The sequence below is a fragment of the Rana temporaria genome, chromosome 1 (assembly GCF_905171775.1).
Source record: "Rana temporaria chromosome 1, aRanTem1.1, whole genome shotgun sequence".
Lineage (NCBI taxonomy): Eukaryota > Metazoa > Chordata > Amphibia > Anura > Ranidae > Rana > Rana temporaria.
Genome location: NC_053489.1, coordinates 140842622 through 140860551, shown reverse-complemented (window position 1 = coordinate 140860551; position 17930 = coordinate 140842622). Strand labels below are relative to the sequence as shown.

The following is a 17930-nucleotide window of genomic DNA, read 5'->3' as shown; positions in this document are numbered from 1 at the left end:
TGCTCGCATATTTTTGTGCATTTCACTTGAACGGGTTGCTCTATGCGTGACAAAGAAGCTCCAGAGCCATTTTAGGCGTTGCATGTTTTTTTAATGGGCGTTTGCTACGCGAGAAAAAGCGCTTCTGCTAACTGCGTTTGGGGTGCCATTAAGGATTCCAAAATGCGCAAATCCTGTGGGCTTCGTTGCTGTTTTTGTAAACACTAATAGGTAGATTCAGGTACGGCCGTGCAATCTTAAGACGGCGTAGCCTAGCGTGTTTACACTACGCCGCCTTAAGTAAGAGAGGCAAGTACATGATTCTCAAAGCACTTACCTCCTTACTTAGGGCAGCGTAGTGTAATCGCGGCGGGCGTAAGGGCGCCTAATTCAAATTGGTTGGAGGGGGCGTGTTGTATGGAAATGAGGCTTGACCTCACGTTTTTTGACGTTTTTTGCTACTGGCGCCTACATTTCCCAGTGCGCATTGTGGCTAAGTACGCCGCACGGGCCTATTGATTTCGACGTGGACGTAAACGACGTAACTCCCGATTCGCGGACGACTTACGCAAATGACGTAAAAAATTCGAACCTCGCGGCGGGAACGGTGGCCATACTTTAACATTGTTATTCCACTTCATAGGTGGAATAACTTTAGGCCGCCTAAGGCCTTACGAAAACGACATAATTCGACTGCGGCGGCCGGGCGTATGTTCGTGAATCGGCGTATAAGCTCATTTACATAATCTACGCCGGCCGCAATGGAAGCGCCACCTAGCGGCCATCCGAAAAATTGCAATCTAAGATAGGACGGCGCAAGCCGGCCTATCTTAGATATGTTTAAGCGTATCTCTGTTTGAGCATACGCTTAAACATACGGCGGCATAGATTCAGAGTTAGGTCGGCTTATCTACTGATAAGCCGGCCTAACTCTTTCTGAATCTACCTATAAATGTGAATGTGACCTTAGGGTGAATGGGCGGCCTGTGCGTGAAGCGCGTAAAGGTGCGCTGAGGCTTCGCTAGGTGTAAATGGGGCCTCTGAGGCACGACAACGCGCAAAACACTTGAGTATAAGCGATGCGCTGCATAATGTGAATGAGGATTGATCATGGACCCAGACTGGCACATTTTTGTGCCCTGTATAGGTAATAAGCCCGCACTTCCGGTAAGAAGTGTGATGAAGTGTCAGCTCTCCGGCCGAGCTATGTGGATAGCAGTGAGCGGAGGGAATGCGGGGCGGAGGAGGCGGGTCCAGGAGGAGGTGTGGGCGGGGCTCCGCTTCATGTGTCCGCAGCTGGCGGCTGTGTATGTATGCAGAGTGGGCAGTCTCTGGCCGCCCCGCCGTGTACTATGGCGGCCGCTGTAGAAGTGAACGGGAGTACCAGCTGTAGCGGCAGCAGCGACACGTCCAGTACCGGGGAGGAGGAGAGGATGAGGCGCCTCTTCCAGACGTGTGATGGGGACGGAGACGGATATATCAGCAGGTAACACGCCACACACATCTCCCTCCTCCCTCTCCCTGCATGGGGGACACAACTTTCCAAGTTCCTGGCATAGTTGTGTGCAGGGGGGGCACTCACCATGATTGCAGGCCCTGGGGGGGTTCAGGCTGCAAAGGGTAAGCCAGCCACCTACCTGCATGGAGGTAGGTAGGGGAGAGCTGACAGCTGATGATGGGAGAGGGGAGGCTTGATTCATTGCACTGGGGTGAGATCAGAGAGATGATTGGTGGATGACTGCCACACTTTATATGGTTAAAGCAGAACTCCTGACACAAAAACTTTAAAGCGGGGGTTCACCCGAAATACACATTTTTAACATTAGATTGAGGCTAATTGTGGGAAGCACAATCGGGTGTTTTTTTTTTTTTAAATCAATGCAGTACATACCGTTTTAGAGATAGATGTTCTCCGCGGCTTCCGGGTATGATCTGCGGGACATGGTGTTCCTATTTGATTGACAGCCTTCCGATTGTCGCATACAGCGCGTAACGAGTTGCCGAAAGTAGCCGAACGTAGGTGCGCAGGCGCCGTATAGAGCCGCACCGACGTTCGGCAACTCGTGACGCGCTGTATGCGATGGTCGGAAGGCTGTCAATCGAATAGGAACGCCCAGTCCCGAAGACCATACCCGGAGCGGCGGAGAACATATATCTCTAAAACGGTAAGTACTGCATTGATTTAAAAAAAAACACCCGATTGTGCTTCCCACAATTAACCTCAATCTAATGTTAAATTTTTTTTCCGGGTGAACCCCCGCTTTAATTCTTTTTATATTCCTCAATAGGCACAAAGGATAGAAATCCAGCACACGTCTTTTCAAACCCAGGTATTACCTTGTGAAAGTGGGAGTGGCATCATCACTGTGCTAAACATAGCCTGTGCAAAGAGCAGAGCTCTGGGAGGGGCTCCACCCACCACAGGCTGTGCACAGGAACTACAGGAAGGGGTGGAGACAAGACCAGTCACCCCGCACATAGAGAGAGAAGCGGCACTGACTGGTCTTTATTACAGGAATGATGTATTGCACAGATCTATAAGAAATAAAATCATACAAAGCATGCCAAGAGTGGAACTGGCTTTTACACTTCCCACCCCCTCTTGTGCCACATTTTGGCACCTTTTTCAGGCGGGAACAAAGGGCCATCTCCTAGAAGTTTGGCCCCCCTCCTCCTTCCCTAGTCGCCAGGCCAATTAGAAAATGTAGCACGCTTCACACATTCGCAGTAGGGAACCCGCTGTGACGCCGAAAGGCTAAACTGCCGGGTTCCCTTACCCGGAATGGTGGCGGCAGCACCTGGGATTAGAGGTGAAGAAAGGCATAATGAGCTAGTATGCATAGCATACTAGCACATTATGAATTACTTACCTGAGATCGAAGCCCCCGCAGCGACCCTCGGACACCTCCTCCGTCGCCGCTATCTCTCCCGAGTGACTTCCGGGTGTCGCGGCTCCAGCGCTGTGACTGGCCGTAGCTGCGATGACGTCACTCCCACGCATGTGCGTGGTAGCGGCCAGTCACAGCACGATCGCCGTTAAAAATGGCATGCTCAGTGCGCCTGCGCCGTAGACATCGGTGCTGCCTTTTTTGCAAATATCTCCTAATCTGTGTAGGTTTAGGAGATATTTGTTGCACCTACAAGTAAGCCTTAATCTAAGCTTGCCTGTAGGTAAAAGTGGCCTGTAAGGGTTTACAACCACTTCAAGGAATTTTTTTTTTACTCCCACTTATTGGATCTTTAAAATACTCGCATACCTATCAGATCCAGAGCTGAGATGTTTTTCCCTTCTGCCACCACTCTGATATTGCACTGCCATCTTCTTGTGTGATGTCATCAGGAGGCTCTCCAGGGGACCTTTTGATGATGTGCCACTGGGCTCAACCCCCCAGGGATATGTGACATGTATATCCCAGGAGGCGCAGGATGTACATCATTTGCCTAGGCGAGTGATGTACATGGGGGGATGGGACATTAAAGTGGAGTTCCACCCATAAATATAACATTACATCAGTAGTTTTAAAAAAAATTCATTAGTCCTTTACGATTTTTTTTTTTTTCCTAGATGGCTTTAAAGTGTTGTTGCTAGGCAGAATAGTTAATCTTCCCACTTCCTGCACCTAGGTGCTTAAGCTTCCTAATCTACACCACACAGACTCCTGGGAATGTAGTAGGTGTAACTTTCCAGGAGTCTGTGCACTCCCCAGTCTCAAAGAATCATGTGACTTGGACAGCACAGGTGCTGAAACCTGATCTGACACTGCTTGTGCAGCACTGAGCATGTGCGAGATTTGCAAGGCTGAAATCCAGGAAGTCATACAGTCTGGCTTCATGATGCCCACACTTAAGATGGCCCCAGTCAAGTTCTATGTTATAAAGTGTCTAAATGCTGTAACAACCTAACAAAACGGACCTTAGTTTACAGACTAACTTTACTAGAATACATTAGGTTGTGTATTACAGGGTATTTATATTTAAAAAGTGAAATTGTGGCCGGAACTCCGCTTTAACTATTTTTTTTACATGATAAAAAAAAAAAGTGAAAAAATTGTATTTGTATAGTGGAGACGAGAGAACTTTCCTCTCTTTGAGGGCCGGTTCACACTAAGAATTGCACAGGAAGATGCTGCACGTTTCTTTTCAATACACATGCAGTTCAATGTGATCTGAGCCCATTCATTGTGAATTAAATCGCACTGCACCACCGTGGATGCACTGCTTATGGAAACTTGCAACACTGCATTTGCAACTTGCTTTTGGGGTGTCATCAACATTGACTTCTGCTGCAGATTGCGACTGCAGTGCATTTTGAATGTGGTGTGGAAAATGTGCTGAGAACGTTTCTCCGCACTGTGTTCTGGTGGATCAGTGTGCATTTTTTTGTGAGATTAAATGTTTGCTACATTGTATTGTCTGTGTCTTTTCGATACATTTTTATATACTTTACATCTTATAAATTTAAAGGGGGTTGTAAAGAAAATCTTCTTTTTTTTTTTTTTTTTTTCATAATAAGCATCCTTTACCTGCAGACATTCCTCTTTTCACTTCCTCATTGTTCGTTTTTGCTCAGAAGTTGCTCTATTTCTCCTCTGTTCTCTTCACTTCCTGCTTGTCTGATTGTTACTCACCACCGTGATGGGAGGCTTTACTGCGGTGGTCAGTGACGTGCTCACCCCCTCCTGGGAACTACATCTGTGCGGCAGGACACTCTCTACGTGTTAGAGACTTCAAGGAGGTGTGAATTACAGAGCGTGCCACAATGCATACTGGGAAATGGAGTTCTTACATGAACGAGCGTCGCAAAACAGGAAGTGAATTAGAGAACAGAAACTAGATATAGATGAAGGAATTGCATAGGTATTTACTCGTTTTTTTAACAGAATCATTACACTATTCTGTCTACCTTGCAGACATTAATTTTAGGCAACATTTTTTTTTTCTTTACAACTCCTTTTAAGGCACACTGGATGTTTTTACATGGCTGTTAGGGGTGTCTGACTTTTTTGTTTCTGCCTCTGAACTCCTCTACTTGTTAGTCTATGTGTTCATGCATACATAGGCGTTTAGAGGCAGATTACAAAAAAAATAAACTTGCTGCCAGTCAGGGTGGATTTGATTTAAATCTTGATTTTTATTTTGCTAGTAAAAAGGCTTTATTTAAATAAATGTAATTGAAATCGGAGTGGATAAAAATCAATGATTTTTTTATTGTGTGTGTGTGTGTGTGTGTGTGTGTTTTGTTTTTTTATCAAATTATTTTTATAAAAAAAGATGGTTTTCTATTTAGCATACATTAATAATTTTAGTTTATAAAGCATGAGGGTGTATATTCTGCAAAATTTACATTTCTGGTCAATTCATTCAATGAATGCAAGCTGAGATAACATAAACTGCACTGATGCATTCACACAATTTCGCAGTAACCATGAGATAAACCAAAGTTCAGGAATATTCCTTTATCCCATTGTTTTGCAAATCTATGTACACTACAAACTGTATGATTGAATTGGTTCTGATATCGCTGTTTTACTAATTTAACACCTTATTATTCTAAATAGGAAACCTTCTTCATTATGTTTGAAACTATTTTAAGATTCTAACTACCAGCAATAAGTCCTTAGATTTAAAGAGCACCTGTCATTTCAGATCCATCATGGCAGCGCTTGTTAGTGGGCATCCACATCCACCCAGTCCCATTGAATGGGACTGTCAGAGGAAGAACCGCTGAGGGACAGAGATGACAATTGCTCTTAAAAAATTATGATTTAAATCAAGTTTATTTGAATCAAACCTTTTTGGTAGTGATTTAAACAGACTTGATTTAAATCAAATCCACACTGCTTACTATGATCCATCTATTTGACACATCTACAAACACCCGGTGAGTAAGCATTTGTGCTTGATCAGTAGGGGAGAGAACAGTGATGGAACATGTTTTACTAGACTTCTGCTTTTTTTAAGGTAAGACTGGGCATTGACCATTTGTAACTTGGCTGGTAGGGCAGGGGAAAGTTAAATGTCAATCTGTGTGTGACCCTCCCTGTTCTATTTTGACTAAGCACTAATCGGAGTGTGAAACGCGTAGGCGGTTTTCCCTGTGTTCTGCTTGTTTTGTAGTGCATTTTTTATCAATTTTTTTTTTTTTTTTTTTTTTTTTTTTTTTTTTTTTTTTTTTTTACAATAAAGACAACCTTATGTTTTTTTTTGGAGTGCGGCTGTCCATCCCGTCTTTCCTTATATCAACTGTTCTACAGAAGTTGATTAGTAAATTGAATTATTTTGAATGGAAAACCTCTGTTAAACAGTGGCTGCAGCTGCTGATCAGTGGATTGTGACGGCAGTGGGAGCCGTTGTCAGAATACAGTGTCCTGGTTACAGAAGTTGAAATGCTGCTATCATATTAGACACAGCTATAGATTATTGCAATTTTTTTTTTTTTTTTGTATCATGCTTTATCTTTACAGTATGCACTGCAGCATTATGAAAATTTGCACAAACAACAACTTTTCAGCATTCTTCCGTGTGTGTGTGTGTGTGTGTGTGTGTGTGTGTGTGTGTGTAATATATATATATATTAATTTGTTTTGTTTTTGATTTATATGTTTTGTTTTTTATTTCATTATTTTGTCTTGTTTTCATGTTTTGATCCACCTCCTGTCCCCACTCTTGTGTAGGCATAAATGACACGTAAGCCTCCACCTGCAGCCCCCTGGGATTCCGACATCACAAATCCCAGAAGAAATTACTTTCACCAATTATAATAAAGTATCCCACAAGATGGAAATACAGTGCCTTGCGAAAGTATTTGTCCCCCTTGAACTTTGCGACCTTTTGCCACATTTCAGGCTTCAAACATAAAGATATAAAACTGTAATTTTTTTTTTAAAGCGGTGGTTCACCCTCCATGACAACTTTTTAGCATAAAATGAGGCATAGTAGCGCAAGCTACAGTATGCCTGTCTTTATTTTTTTTATACCCGTACTCACTTTGCACTCGTAGAGACAAGATACGACTCCCCGCGGGGAATGGGCGTTCCTATGGAGAGGGAAGGTGATTGACGGTCGGCTCTGGCACGTCACGCTCCCCGAAGACAGCCGGAACAGGTCTCGGCTCTTCACGGCGCTATACGGCGCCTGCGCACAGACTATGCGTAGGCGCCGTGAAGCGCCAAGTCCTATTTAGGCTTTTTCCGGAGAAGCGTGACGTGCCAGAGCCGGCCGTCAATCACCTTCTCTCTCCATAGGAACGCCCATTCCCCGCTGGGAGTCGTAATCTTGTCTCTACGAGTGCACAGTGAGTACGGGGATAAAAAAATAAAGACAGGCATACTGTAGCTCGCGCTACTATGCCTCATTTTATGCTAGAGGAAAACCATTTTTTTTTTTTTTTTTTATTAATAGGGTGAACCCCCGCTTTAAAGAATCAACAAGTGGGACACAATCATGAAGTGGAACGAAATTTATTGGATATTTCAAACTTTTCTAACAAATAAAAAACTGAAAAATTGGATGTGCAAAATTATTCAGCCCCCTTAAGTTAATACTTTGTAGCGCCACCTTTTGCTGCCATTACAGCTGTAAGTCGCTTGGGGTATGTCTCTATCGCTTTTGCACATCGAGACACTGAAATTTTTGCCCATTCCTCCTTGCAAAGCAGCTCGAGCTCAGTGAGGTTGGATTGAGAGCGTTTGTGAACAGCAGTTTTCAGTTCTTTCCACAGATTCTCGATTGGATTCAGGTCTGGACTTTGACTTGGCCATTCCAACACCTGGATATGTTTATTTGTGAACCATTCCATTGTAGATTTTGCTTTATGTTTTGGATCATTGTCTTGTTGGAGGACAAATCTCCGTCCCAGTCTCAGGTCTTTTGCAGACTCCATCAGGTTTTCTTCCAGAATGGTCCTGTATTTGGCTCCATCCATCTTCCCATCAATTGTAACCATCTTCCCTGTCCCTGCTGAAGAAAAGCAGGCCCAAACCATGATGCTGCCACCACCATGTTTGACAGTGGGGATGGTGTGTTCAGGGTGATGAGCTGTGTTGCTTTTACGCCAAACATAACGTTTTGCATTGTTGCCAAAAAGTTTGATTTTGGTTTCATCTGACCAGAGCACCTTCTTCCACATGTTTGGTGTGTCTCCCAGGTGGCTTGTGGCAAACTTTAAATGACACTTTTTATGGATATCTGTAAGAAATGGCTTTCTTCTTGCCACTCTTCCATAAAGGCCAGATTTGTGCAGTATACGACTGATTGTTGTCCTATGGACAGAGTCTCCCACCTCAGCTGTAGATCTCTGCAGTTCATCCAGAGTGATCATGGGCCTCTTGGCTGCATCTCTGATCAGTCTTCTCCTTGTATGAGCTGAAAGTTTAGAGGGACGGCCAGGTCTTCGTAGATTTGCAGTGGTCTGATACTCCTTCCATTTCAATATTATCGCTTGCACAGTGCTCCTTGGGAAATCGTTTTGTATCCAAATCCGGCTTTAAACTTCTCCACAACAGTATCTCGGACCTGCCTGGTGTGTTCCTTGTTCTTCATGATGCTCTCTGCGCTTTAAACGGACCTCTGAGACTATCACAGTGCAGGTTCATTTATACGGAAGACTTGATTACACACAGGTGGATTCTATTTATCGTCATTAGTCATTTAGGTCAACATTGGATCATTCAGAGATCCTCACTGAACTTCTGGAGAGAGTTTGCTGCACTGAAAGTAAAGGGGCTGAATAATTTTGCACGCCCAATTTTTCAGTTTTTTATTTGTTTAAAAACTTTTGAAATATCCAATACATTTCGTTCCACTTCATGATTGTGTCCCACTTGTTGTTGATTCTTCAAACAAAATACAGTTTTATATCTTTGTTTGAAGCCTGAAATGTGGCAAAAGTTTGCAAAGTTCAAGGGGGCCGAATACTTTCGCAAGGCACTGTATGTAGTGCTAATGCAGCAGCCTGTCAAAATCAATGTCAGGCTAACATGGCTGGATGCTGCTCTGGTTGGTGCTTGAGTTAAGAGCCTTGCGCACCCTGTCATAGATTGCTGTATTTAGGGCGCATGTCCCTCAATGCATATGGCCTTAAATGCAATTACCATTCAACTGCATACAGCCACAAATGTCAACCCGTCATTGCTTTTAGCAAAGGTTTGTAAGCTGCACCTGTGCCTCCCTTGCACGGCCAAAAAATAATGATCATGTTTTACATTGTATGGGTCAAACTATCTGTCATGAGCCCATAAACTCTGCGCCCGATCTGTCTGCACATGTGCCAGAACTGATTGCACTGGGTGGGGGAGAACTGCAAAAATCATGAATTGACAGCCAGTTCCTCATGATTTGTTTAATATATTTTTTTATTGATAGAAATAGACAATACAATAAAAGTAAGTCAACTCTCCAAATAGGCATCAATACAGAGTAGTAAATTGGAAAGTATACCAAATGATGCATCATAGAGAACACAAGCATTTCAATTTGTCTATAGATGAAGAAAAAGAAAAAAAGAAAAGAGGATAGGAAAAAGATGGAGAAAAAGAGATTAGAGGGATGTAGGATGGGTAAGCAGGGAAGGGTAGGGAAGGGCGGGGAGGGAGAGCTGGGTCACATGGCAATCGTATCAAGCATATCACTAATCGGACTTATTTAGTAAGATATCAAGAGTAATGGGAAACCATGTCAGGGAGTGGGATAAAGGGTCACAATTTGGTGAAAGACCGCCTCATGTGGCTTCAGACCCGTAAGGGGGCGAAGAAATAATATCTAAATAGCACTGTGTAGAGATGAATGAAGACCAGGACGCCCAGATTCGGGAGTGTTGTTCACTGGTGTCTCTTGCAATGTGAGTGAGTTCTTCCATGAGGCTAACCTCAGAAATCTTTTGTAACCATGTTTTAATGGAAGGAGTTTCAGGTTGACCCCAGAGACGAGGGATAATGGCTTTGGCTGTATTAAGAAGGTGTGGAGTGATCAGTTCCTCATGATGTACAAAAGAAGGTGGAGGCATGGGATGAGACCTGTAGTAGGAGGTTTGTGTGAGAGAGGAGGGCAACTTGTTATCTGCTGGGTTTCTAAATGGTGTTTATGCAGCATTAAGAGTGCCAAAGGTAACGGGTCCATGGACTGTTTTTTGGGGGGGGAGGGGAGTTTAATATGATCTTGTTGCGGTGGGGATGGTGTGTTCAGGGTGATGTGCAGTGTTAGTTTTTTACCACACATAGCCTTTTTCTTTAGGCCAAGAAGTTTAAATGTTGGTCTCCTCTGACCAGAGCACCTTCTCCCACATGTTTGCTGTGTCCCCCACATGGCTTCTTGCAAATGGGACTCATTATGGCTTCTTGCCACTCTTCCATAAAGACCAGATTTGTGGAGTGCACGACAAATGCCGCTTACACACGGCCTGGACTTTCTTACGAGGAAAACTGTTGGAATTTCCGACGGAAAAATAGAGAACCTGCACTCTATCTAAGTCCGTCGGAAATTCTGGCACAAAAAGTCAGATAGGGCATACACACGGATGGAATATCCAATGAAAAGCTCCCATCTGACTATTTCTGCCTGAAATTCCAAGTTCTGAGGGCTTCACAGAACAGCTCTATTTATACTGAGATAAACACAGGTGGACTCTAGTTACAAATTTAGATGACTTCTGAAGGCAATTGGTTCTACACGATTTTAGTTGGGGGTATCCGAGTAAAGGGGGCTGAATACAAATACACACCACACTTTTCATGTATTTGTAACAAATTTGGAAAACCATTTATCATTTTCCTTCTACTTTACAATTATGTTCCACTTTGTGTTGGTTTATTACATAAAATCTCAATAAAATACCTTTACGTTTTTTGGTTGTAATATGACAAAATGCTAAAATTTAAAGGGGTTTCAATACTTTTTCAAGGCATTGTAGTTCTCTACTTGGCAGTACAGAATACTTTTCTTGGGACCAGCTGTGCTTTATTCCAGTCTCCTTTGTTCCTCTGCTGTTCTGTTCACCGGCCAAGAGCAGGACATTTTTTATTTCTTTTTTTGCAAGTCAAACAGAACTGATGAATTTTTTATGTGCTTGAACTTTGTATTCCATACATTTTTGCACATAGTTCTATAAATATGGCTTTTTGTAAATGTCCCCATGTGAATCCTAAAGCCTTACTGTCTGTCTTGCACACCTGTACATGCTCCTCTCTTGTACCCAAATTTCAACGCACACTGTAAGCTTCTCGCAGGATACACTAGAAATTGCAGCAAATCGGAGCCTGCTCCGATGACTGGTTGGGAGGACATCTAGCCTCAGCCTCGCTGTCCCTGCACTGCCCCTTTTATTCATTTATTTTGGTTCTTTGTCAATAATGGAGGCTTATGCCGTGTACCCACGGTCAGAATTTCCAACAACAAATGTTATATGTTCGGAGTGTGTTGGCTCCATCGGACATTTGCTGTCAGAATTTCCAACAACAAAAATTTGAGAGCTGGTTCTCAACTTTTCTGACAACTAAAGTTGTCCAATCCGACCGTGTGTAAACAATTCAACGCACAAAAAATGCTTGGAATCCTTTAACGTTCATTGACGTTTGCAATTTCTGACAACATTTGTGTGACCGTGTGTATGCAAGACAAGTTTGAGCGAACATCCGTCGGGGGGGGGGGGGGGAATCCACGGTTTTGTTGTTGGAATATCCTATCGTGTGTACCCCTGACTCCACTTTTGCAGATGTCTCCCTTGCTAGCTGTATACAAAGTATCACCTGTGTGTTTGTGTGTGCTCCTTTTCTAAGCCATAGACGCACAAAACGGAAAAGAGCCTCACTCCTACCAGCAGTTTGTTTAATGGCAGCAGGAGCTTGTCACATTGCTGCCCTCAGTGTCATTTGAGGTACTGGGACATTTTTTTGAATGCTGTAAATCAGGGGTCAAGTCCTGGGAAAAAAAGTGTGGGAACTCACCCAAGCGTGATCAGTGCCCATCAATGCAGCCTGATCAGTACCCAGTAATGCAGCCTTACCAGTGCCCATCAAATTCAGCCTGATCAGTGCCCATCAAGAAATGGTCAGAGACTGCCCGATCAGTGCCCATCAACGCAGCCTTACCAGTGCCCATCAATGCAACCTGATGTGGGGGGTCAGCTGTGTCAGGGTCTCTCACCTTAGCGATGTCATCTCAGCAGGTCCTTGCACGGCCTCCTGGGGGGCTGATGCTCCCGGTCCAGGGGTCGTTGTTGCAAACCAGCGTCTCGCCCCACAACCAGAGCCAGCCACGCGCGCGTCACGACTCCCTGGTGTGCCCTGCCTCTCTCCAAGACTCTGGGAGTTTCCTCTGCGCTGCTCTCAGTTCTCCACCCCTTTCCATTCTGCACAACTCCCTCTAGTCTGTTCAATACCCCTCTTGCCCCCGTACCCCTAGTCTGCACAATTCCCCCCCTCCCCACAGTCTGCACAATTACCTCCCAGTCTGCTCAACCCCCTCCCCCAGTTTGCCCAATTACCCCCCAGTCTGCACAATTACCCCCCTCCCCCCAGTCTGCACAATTACCCCCCAGTCTGCACAATTACGCCCCCCCCTCAGTTTGCAGGGGGGGGGGTTAAGAAATGAGAGAGAAGTAGAGGCAAAGAAAAAGGAATTCAGGGGGTTGTGCAGCTAGCTCACGTACCTTACAACTCAGGTTTACATGAGTCCAGGAAGACAAGCAGACAGCCCGACTCGTGTGTAAAACAAACGAGGAGAGGGAGGATGGAAGGGAGCATTATGGCACTTTGGCTCCCCCACTTCTGCAGGTGCTAGGGTGAACTGCACCCCATCACTAGAGTCGGGACTTTGTTACGGCGGCCACTGGAGGAGAAGGAATAGGCGGACCAAGGGAGGGATGGACGGGCGCGCATTGATTACAATGAGAGCGACGTTCCTGCTGTGGGAGAAGTATAGGAATGTCGTTCCCATGCGTTCCCGCAGGACTCGAGCCCTGCTGTAAATGCAACAAAGTGGATTTACGGCAATTGCTGGTTCAGTGCTGTCTTTACCCGGATCATTTTTTTTGGATCCCCGGTGCCACCATCTTAACTGTGGTAAGATGGCTGTGACTTCCTCCCTTTTCACAGCCGGCTCCCCACTGCGCTTTTGAGAGACGCATTTCACTTCCACACTGGTCCTGCAGCCTCTTGGGACTAGTCACATGTCCCAGGAGACTGTGGGGGGAGTTTGAACTTACTTGTTTGTCACCTAGGTGAGATTTCTGGGAGACAGGACCTCACTCCCACAAAAGGACGTGAGGGGGTCAAACAAGGATGCTATATAGGCGACTGGCATCCTCCTCTTCAACTGGTGATGCCATTGGTCGTTGTAATGGTGCACAATGAAAACCTGTGGCTTTGTGTAACTAAAAGGCAGACTTTATCCACTCGCCAGCTTGTATACAATTTTTTTAGGCATTTTGCCAAGGCACCCTGGTTGAAAGACCTGGGATAAAACATAATAAGTTTTAGCTGCAATACTCATCCTATTTCCACCACTGTCCCTACAGTAAAGCCGTGTACACACAACTATTTTCATGTCATGGAAAAAAGTTTCTCTCAACGTGATTCTTGTCAAGCCTACCTTACATACACCCGATCATGAGGGGGGGGGGGGGAAATGCTCTAGCAAATATAAAAAGGAAAAGTTCCATTCGAATGGCTCCACCCTTTGGGCTGATTATGCAAATTCCCTTCTCATAACTTGCTTCTGAGAATGCGCCTTTATTTTTTTTATTTTTTTCCTGTCGGTAAAGCGACAGGAAACGGTCGTGTGACCCTCAAATGTTTGACCCATAATTGGGTCCTCACATTTGTTATCCAACTATGTTATTCATTAAGTTTTCTTTCTACTCTCCTGTTGAGTTACATAGAGTTACGTAAATATAGACATGTCTCTACTTTATTATATACTAGCTGAATACCCGGCGTTGCCCGGTCTTTCTATCTTAACCTTTTGGGGAGGAAAATCATAGTAATATAAATATACCAATCTTTTATATAAGGGTGTAGGTAAGGGTTAATTTAACTGTCATATATTTTTTATTTGGCATATAAGTAATGTGTACCAGGTATTATTGAAATATCTCCAGGCGTACAGAAGTTATGTGGGAACATACATTTCCCATTGATTTGCATGGGACTTTAAACAAAAACCCTGACCCTCACAAATGGGTATAGTTTAAGTGGACATATAAGTAACATGTGACCAAGTGTTATCGAAATATGTACAGCCGTTTGGAAGTTATGAAGTAACATGTATTTCCCATAGAGTTGAATGGGACTTTAAAGGAAAACCCCGACCATGGCAAATGGGGGTGGGTAAGGGTTAAACCACCTATCCTATGTTTGTTGCTGACATATAAGTAACGTGTGCCAAGTTTCATGTTAATATCTTTAGCCGTTTGGACGTGATGCTTGGACATTGAGTTTTATATATATATATAGATGTATCTCATAATATGTTGCTTATTATATATATTTTTTTTTTTGTAAAACTCAATAAAAATATTGAACAAGGAAAAATGGTCGTGTGTACGTGACATAAGTCTTATCTGCCACTGGATAGTGCTGTTTTTCCATCTGAACAATTTCCTGCAAGCCCAAGAAGTCAAGGATTTGCCATCTATGGCCATAAAACCAAGAGACCTAGAAAAATGGTTTTGTACAGTTGCGGGAAGGGGATCAGGGGAACTGGAGTTGAGCATTAAATCCTGTTGCAAGTTACACAGGCATGCTATTTTAAAATACAATTGTAATATTTCTAATTGCTAACTAATTTGATTTCTGTCTTCACTCTATTTTAGAGGAACAGCTGCCACTAAAATGTTATGCATCCAACCCTTTGTGGTGTATTGGATGCCTGCATCTCTTGGCTGCACACTGTGACTCTGGCCTCCTCCACGCCCCCCCATCCCTCCTAGCCGCTACATTACTAGTGTGTCCCTACAGCAAATTCTAGTGACTGCTTTATCTCTACAAGAGTGCGAAAACTAGAATAATAGAATTTGGGTCTCCAAGGTGCTAGACCAAACATCAGCCCTGTCTCATGAAGAAGGTTGGTGAGTAACATGCACTGAAAGTTCCTTCACTTGTGTTTGGATGTTGGGTCTTTGGGATGTACACGCTTCTTAGGCCTCGTACACACGATCGGGTTTCCCGGCTGACTTTTTGCCGCTGAGAAACTCAAGGGGAAAGCCGAGAACCTGCTTGGTTCAGTCTTTCCCCTACATACGGCTGGTTTTCCCGACAGGAAAACTGCGATGGAGTTTTGGCCGGGAATCCTGGCCGTATGTATGCTCCATCGCGGATTTTTGGCAGTTTTTCGGCTCGAAAAACTGCAAGGAGCATACACAAGGTCCGGATTTCCGGCCAAAAGCTCTCCTCAGTTTTCCCGTTGGGGGGAAAACTGATCGCGTGTATGAGGCTTGAGCGTATTGAAGGAATGTGAAGCTTGTTAAAGATCTTAATAGTTTTTCTAACTCTCCAGTTACATACAGAATGTCTTTCTCCACGTGTTTTTGCTTCTCCCTCCTTTTTTTTTGATGGACCAATTTGTTTTTTGCTTGACCTTGTGGATGTTTTAACAAAATCCCAGTCTTGATGGCCACAATGTTTCAAAATCCTCCTGAGGTGTCTGTGGTCTTTCTAGACAAGTGTTTTTGTTACCATCTAAGCCTAATGTTGCAGAGTTCCAATAACTCCCAGTTTTTGTGTTCCAATGGGTGGTGGCGGTATAAAAGCAGATATTTTGTGGTTAATTTTCCCATGGACCTCCAATATATCCAAGTTCACACCCCTTCCCTCTTTGAGATGTAACACATATAGTTCAATAAGAGTAGTGTTTTCTGTGCCAGTTAGTGTATACTTGATATTTTGGTCCATTGGGTTTTTGCTCTAAAAACTTGTATGTCCGCTGTACAATTTAAACCCATGTATTTGCCACATATTTGAGACAATGGCTTGGTGGTGTTCTCCTAAAAGAAGTCAAGGCTCTTCTCTCCACCACCTCCATGTGGTTATCTACAGTCAAACAACAAAAGTTGTATTGTGCGCATCAAGCTTTAGTAATGTTGTGTAAGCCTGGCCAAGTGGCCATACATTATACAATTTTCTTGTACAACTTTCCTTTTTAGATTTACAAAAAACATATAATAGGTGGGTTAAACCTAAACACTTTCAATTTGTATGCAATCAGGCAGGCCCTTGCATTACATAGTTGAGGGTAAATCTAAAGAAAATTAAATAACAAAATTGTTTAGTATATGGCCAGCCTAACACAATTGATGTTGCTGGCAATAGGTCTTAAGCCGGACCTAGATGGTTTGAATCTGTGAATGGACAGGCTGAATGTACCCAAGTTGATTGATCAATTTTGGTATGACCAGCCTGCAGGATTTTACATGCGTTTTTTGTTTTTTTTGCGGCTGTTCTAGAACACAATGGCTTGGCGGGAGGGATTTCCTTGTCAACTTGAGGTTGCAGGAAATACGTATTTTTTTTTTTTTCTCCATCTATGGTCGACCTTAGTTGGGCTCCTCCTCTTAAGAGTTTGTACAGACATTGTGTAGCTTCTTTAGGATGCAGACAGTTGCACAAGGTCCGATCGATTGGCTTTTACATTTTCTACGTGTTGTAAACTTTGTCTTATCGTATCACTTTATTGTGTTAACAACTAGTTCGGGTCTCTTTAGTGACTCCTAAGTGTTGGCATCTGTGAGAACAGTGGTCACCTTAGAATGGTAGTTAGATGTTTTCGTGGCCACAGTGAGGACCATCCTCTAGTGAGGTCAAGTTGAAAGGAAATACTTTTGCTATGGACAAAGACCCTAATAAGGAGGAGTTCAGCCTAATCTCCCCAGGAAACTCCCCAGACCTTAATCCCGTTGAGGCGGGTGAACAAAAAACCCACAAATTCGGACAAAATCCAAGCATGGATTATGCAAGAATGGGCTGCCATCAGTCAGGATGTGGCCCAGAAGTTGATTGAACGCACGCCAGGAAGAATTGCAGATTTCCTAATAAAGAAGGGTCAACACTGCAAATATTGACTCTTTGCATAAACTTAAAGCAGAGTTCCACCCACAGGTGGGACTTCTGCTCATTTGTCTCCTCCCCCCCCCCCCCTCCGGTGCCACAAGGGGGGGGGGGAGACGCCCCATTTCCGGGAGCCACGGCTATTGACGTCACCGCTCAGCTCCCCTGTCGCTGGGCCAGTAGGAGAGAGGAGTGGAGCCTCGCGCATGCGCAGTAGGGTTCCACACATGAAGATGTAAGGCTACACTGCCGGGTTCCCTTACCCGCAATGGCGGTGGCATGCACCCGACAGCTGATGGAAACATCAGCTGCAGTGCCAACATCGCGGACCTCCGCTTTTTTATGTTGTCAATAAAAGCCTTTTGACACTTAAATGCTTGTAATTCTACTTCAGTATATGATAGTAACACCTGACAAAAAGATCTAAAAAATACTGAAGAAGCAGGCGTTGTGAAAATGTATATTTGTGTCATTCTCAAAACTTTTGACCACAATTATTCGTTGTATATGGATTGTGTATGTTTATTTTTGCTCTCCCAGTGCTACAATTTGTTTGCGCGTATTGTAAGCCTTGTTGCTGAATGAAATGAAAGACATCGATCTGCATAGGTTTAATATTCCTTATTATTTTTTTTTTATTTTTTTTTACATGAATTCTATGATGGAACCCTAGGATTAGTATCATGATTTTATTTATTTATTTGTTTTTCTTGATTCTTTAACTTGTGTGTTATGTCCTCTAGGGTTGTCAAGATATTATTCTTGGCTCGCATAAAGCTGACCGTGAAGTCTCCCTTGTTACTTCTCTTGGGTCTCTTTTGTGGGCCATAAAAGAACTTTGTCCAGATCTCTGCTTTATGTCTGTATGTCTGTTACTGTCTGAGGTAATGCTTTTGGATTACATTGTAATGGTAT

At 43.7% G+C, this 17930-nt stretch overlaps 1 protein-coding gene across 1 annotated transcript in view; it reads left to right on the top strand.

Moving 5' to 3' along the window:
- The first annotated feature begins 1273 nt into the window (after positions 1 to 1273).
- The window catches only part of MCC (MCC regulator of WNT signaling pathway), a 415517-nt gene continuing 398860 nt past the window's right edge, over positions 1274 to 17930 (top strand). The window contains exon 1 of the mRNA XM_040343573.1: positions 1274 to 1465. Coding sequence (XP_040199507.1) covers positions 1293 to 1465 — 173 coding nt within the window. The 5' untranslated portion in view covers positions 1274 to 1292. The remainder of the gene's footprint in view (positions 1466 to 17930) is intronic.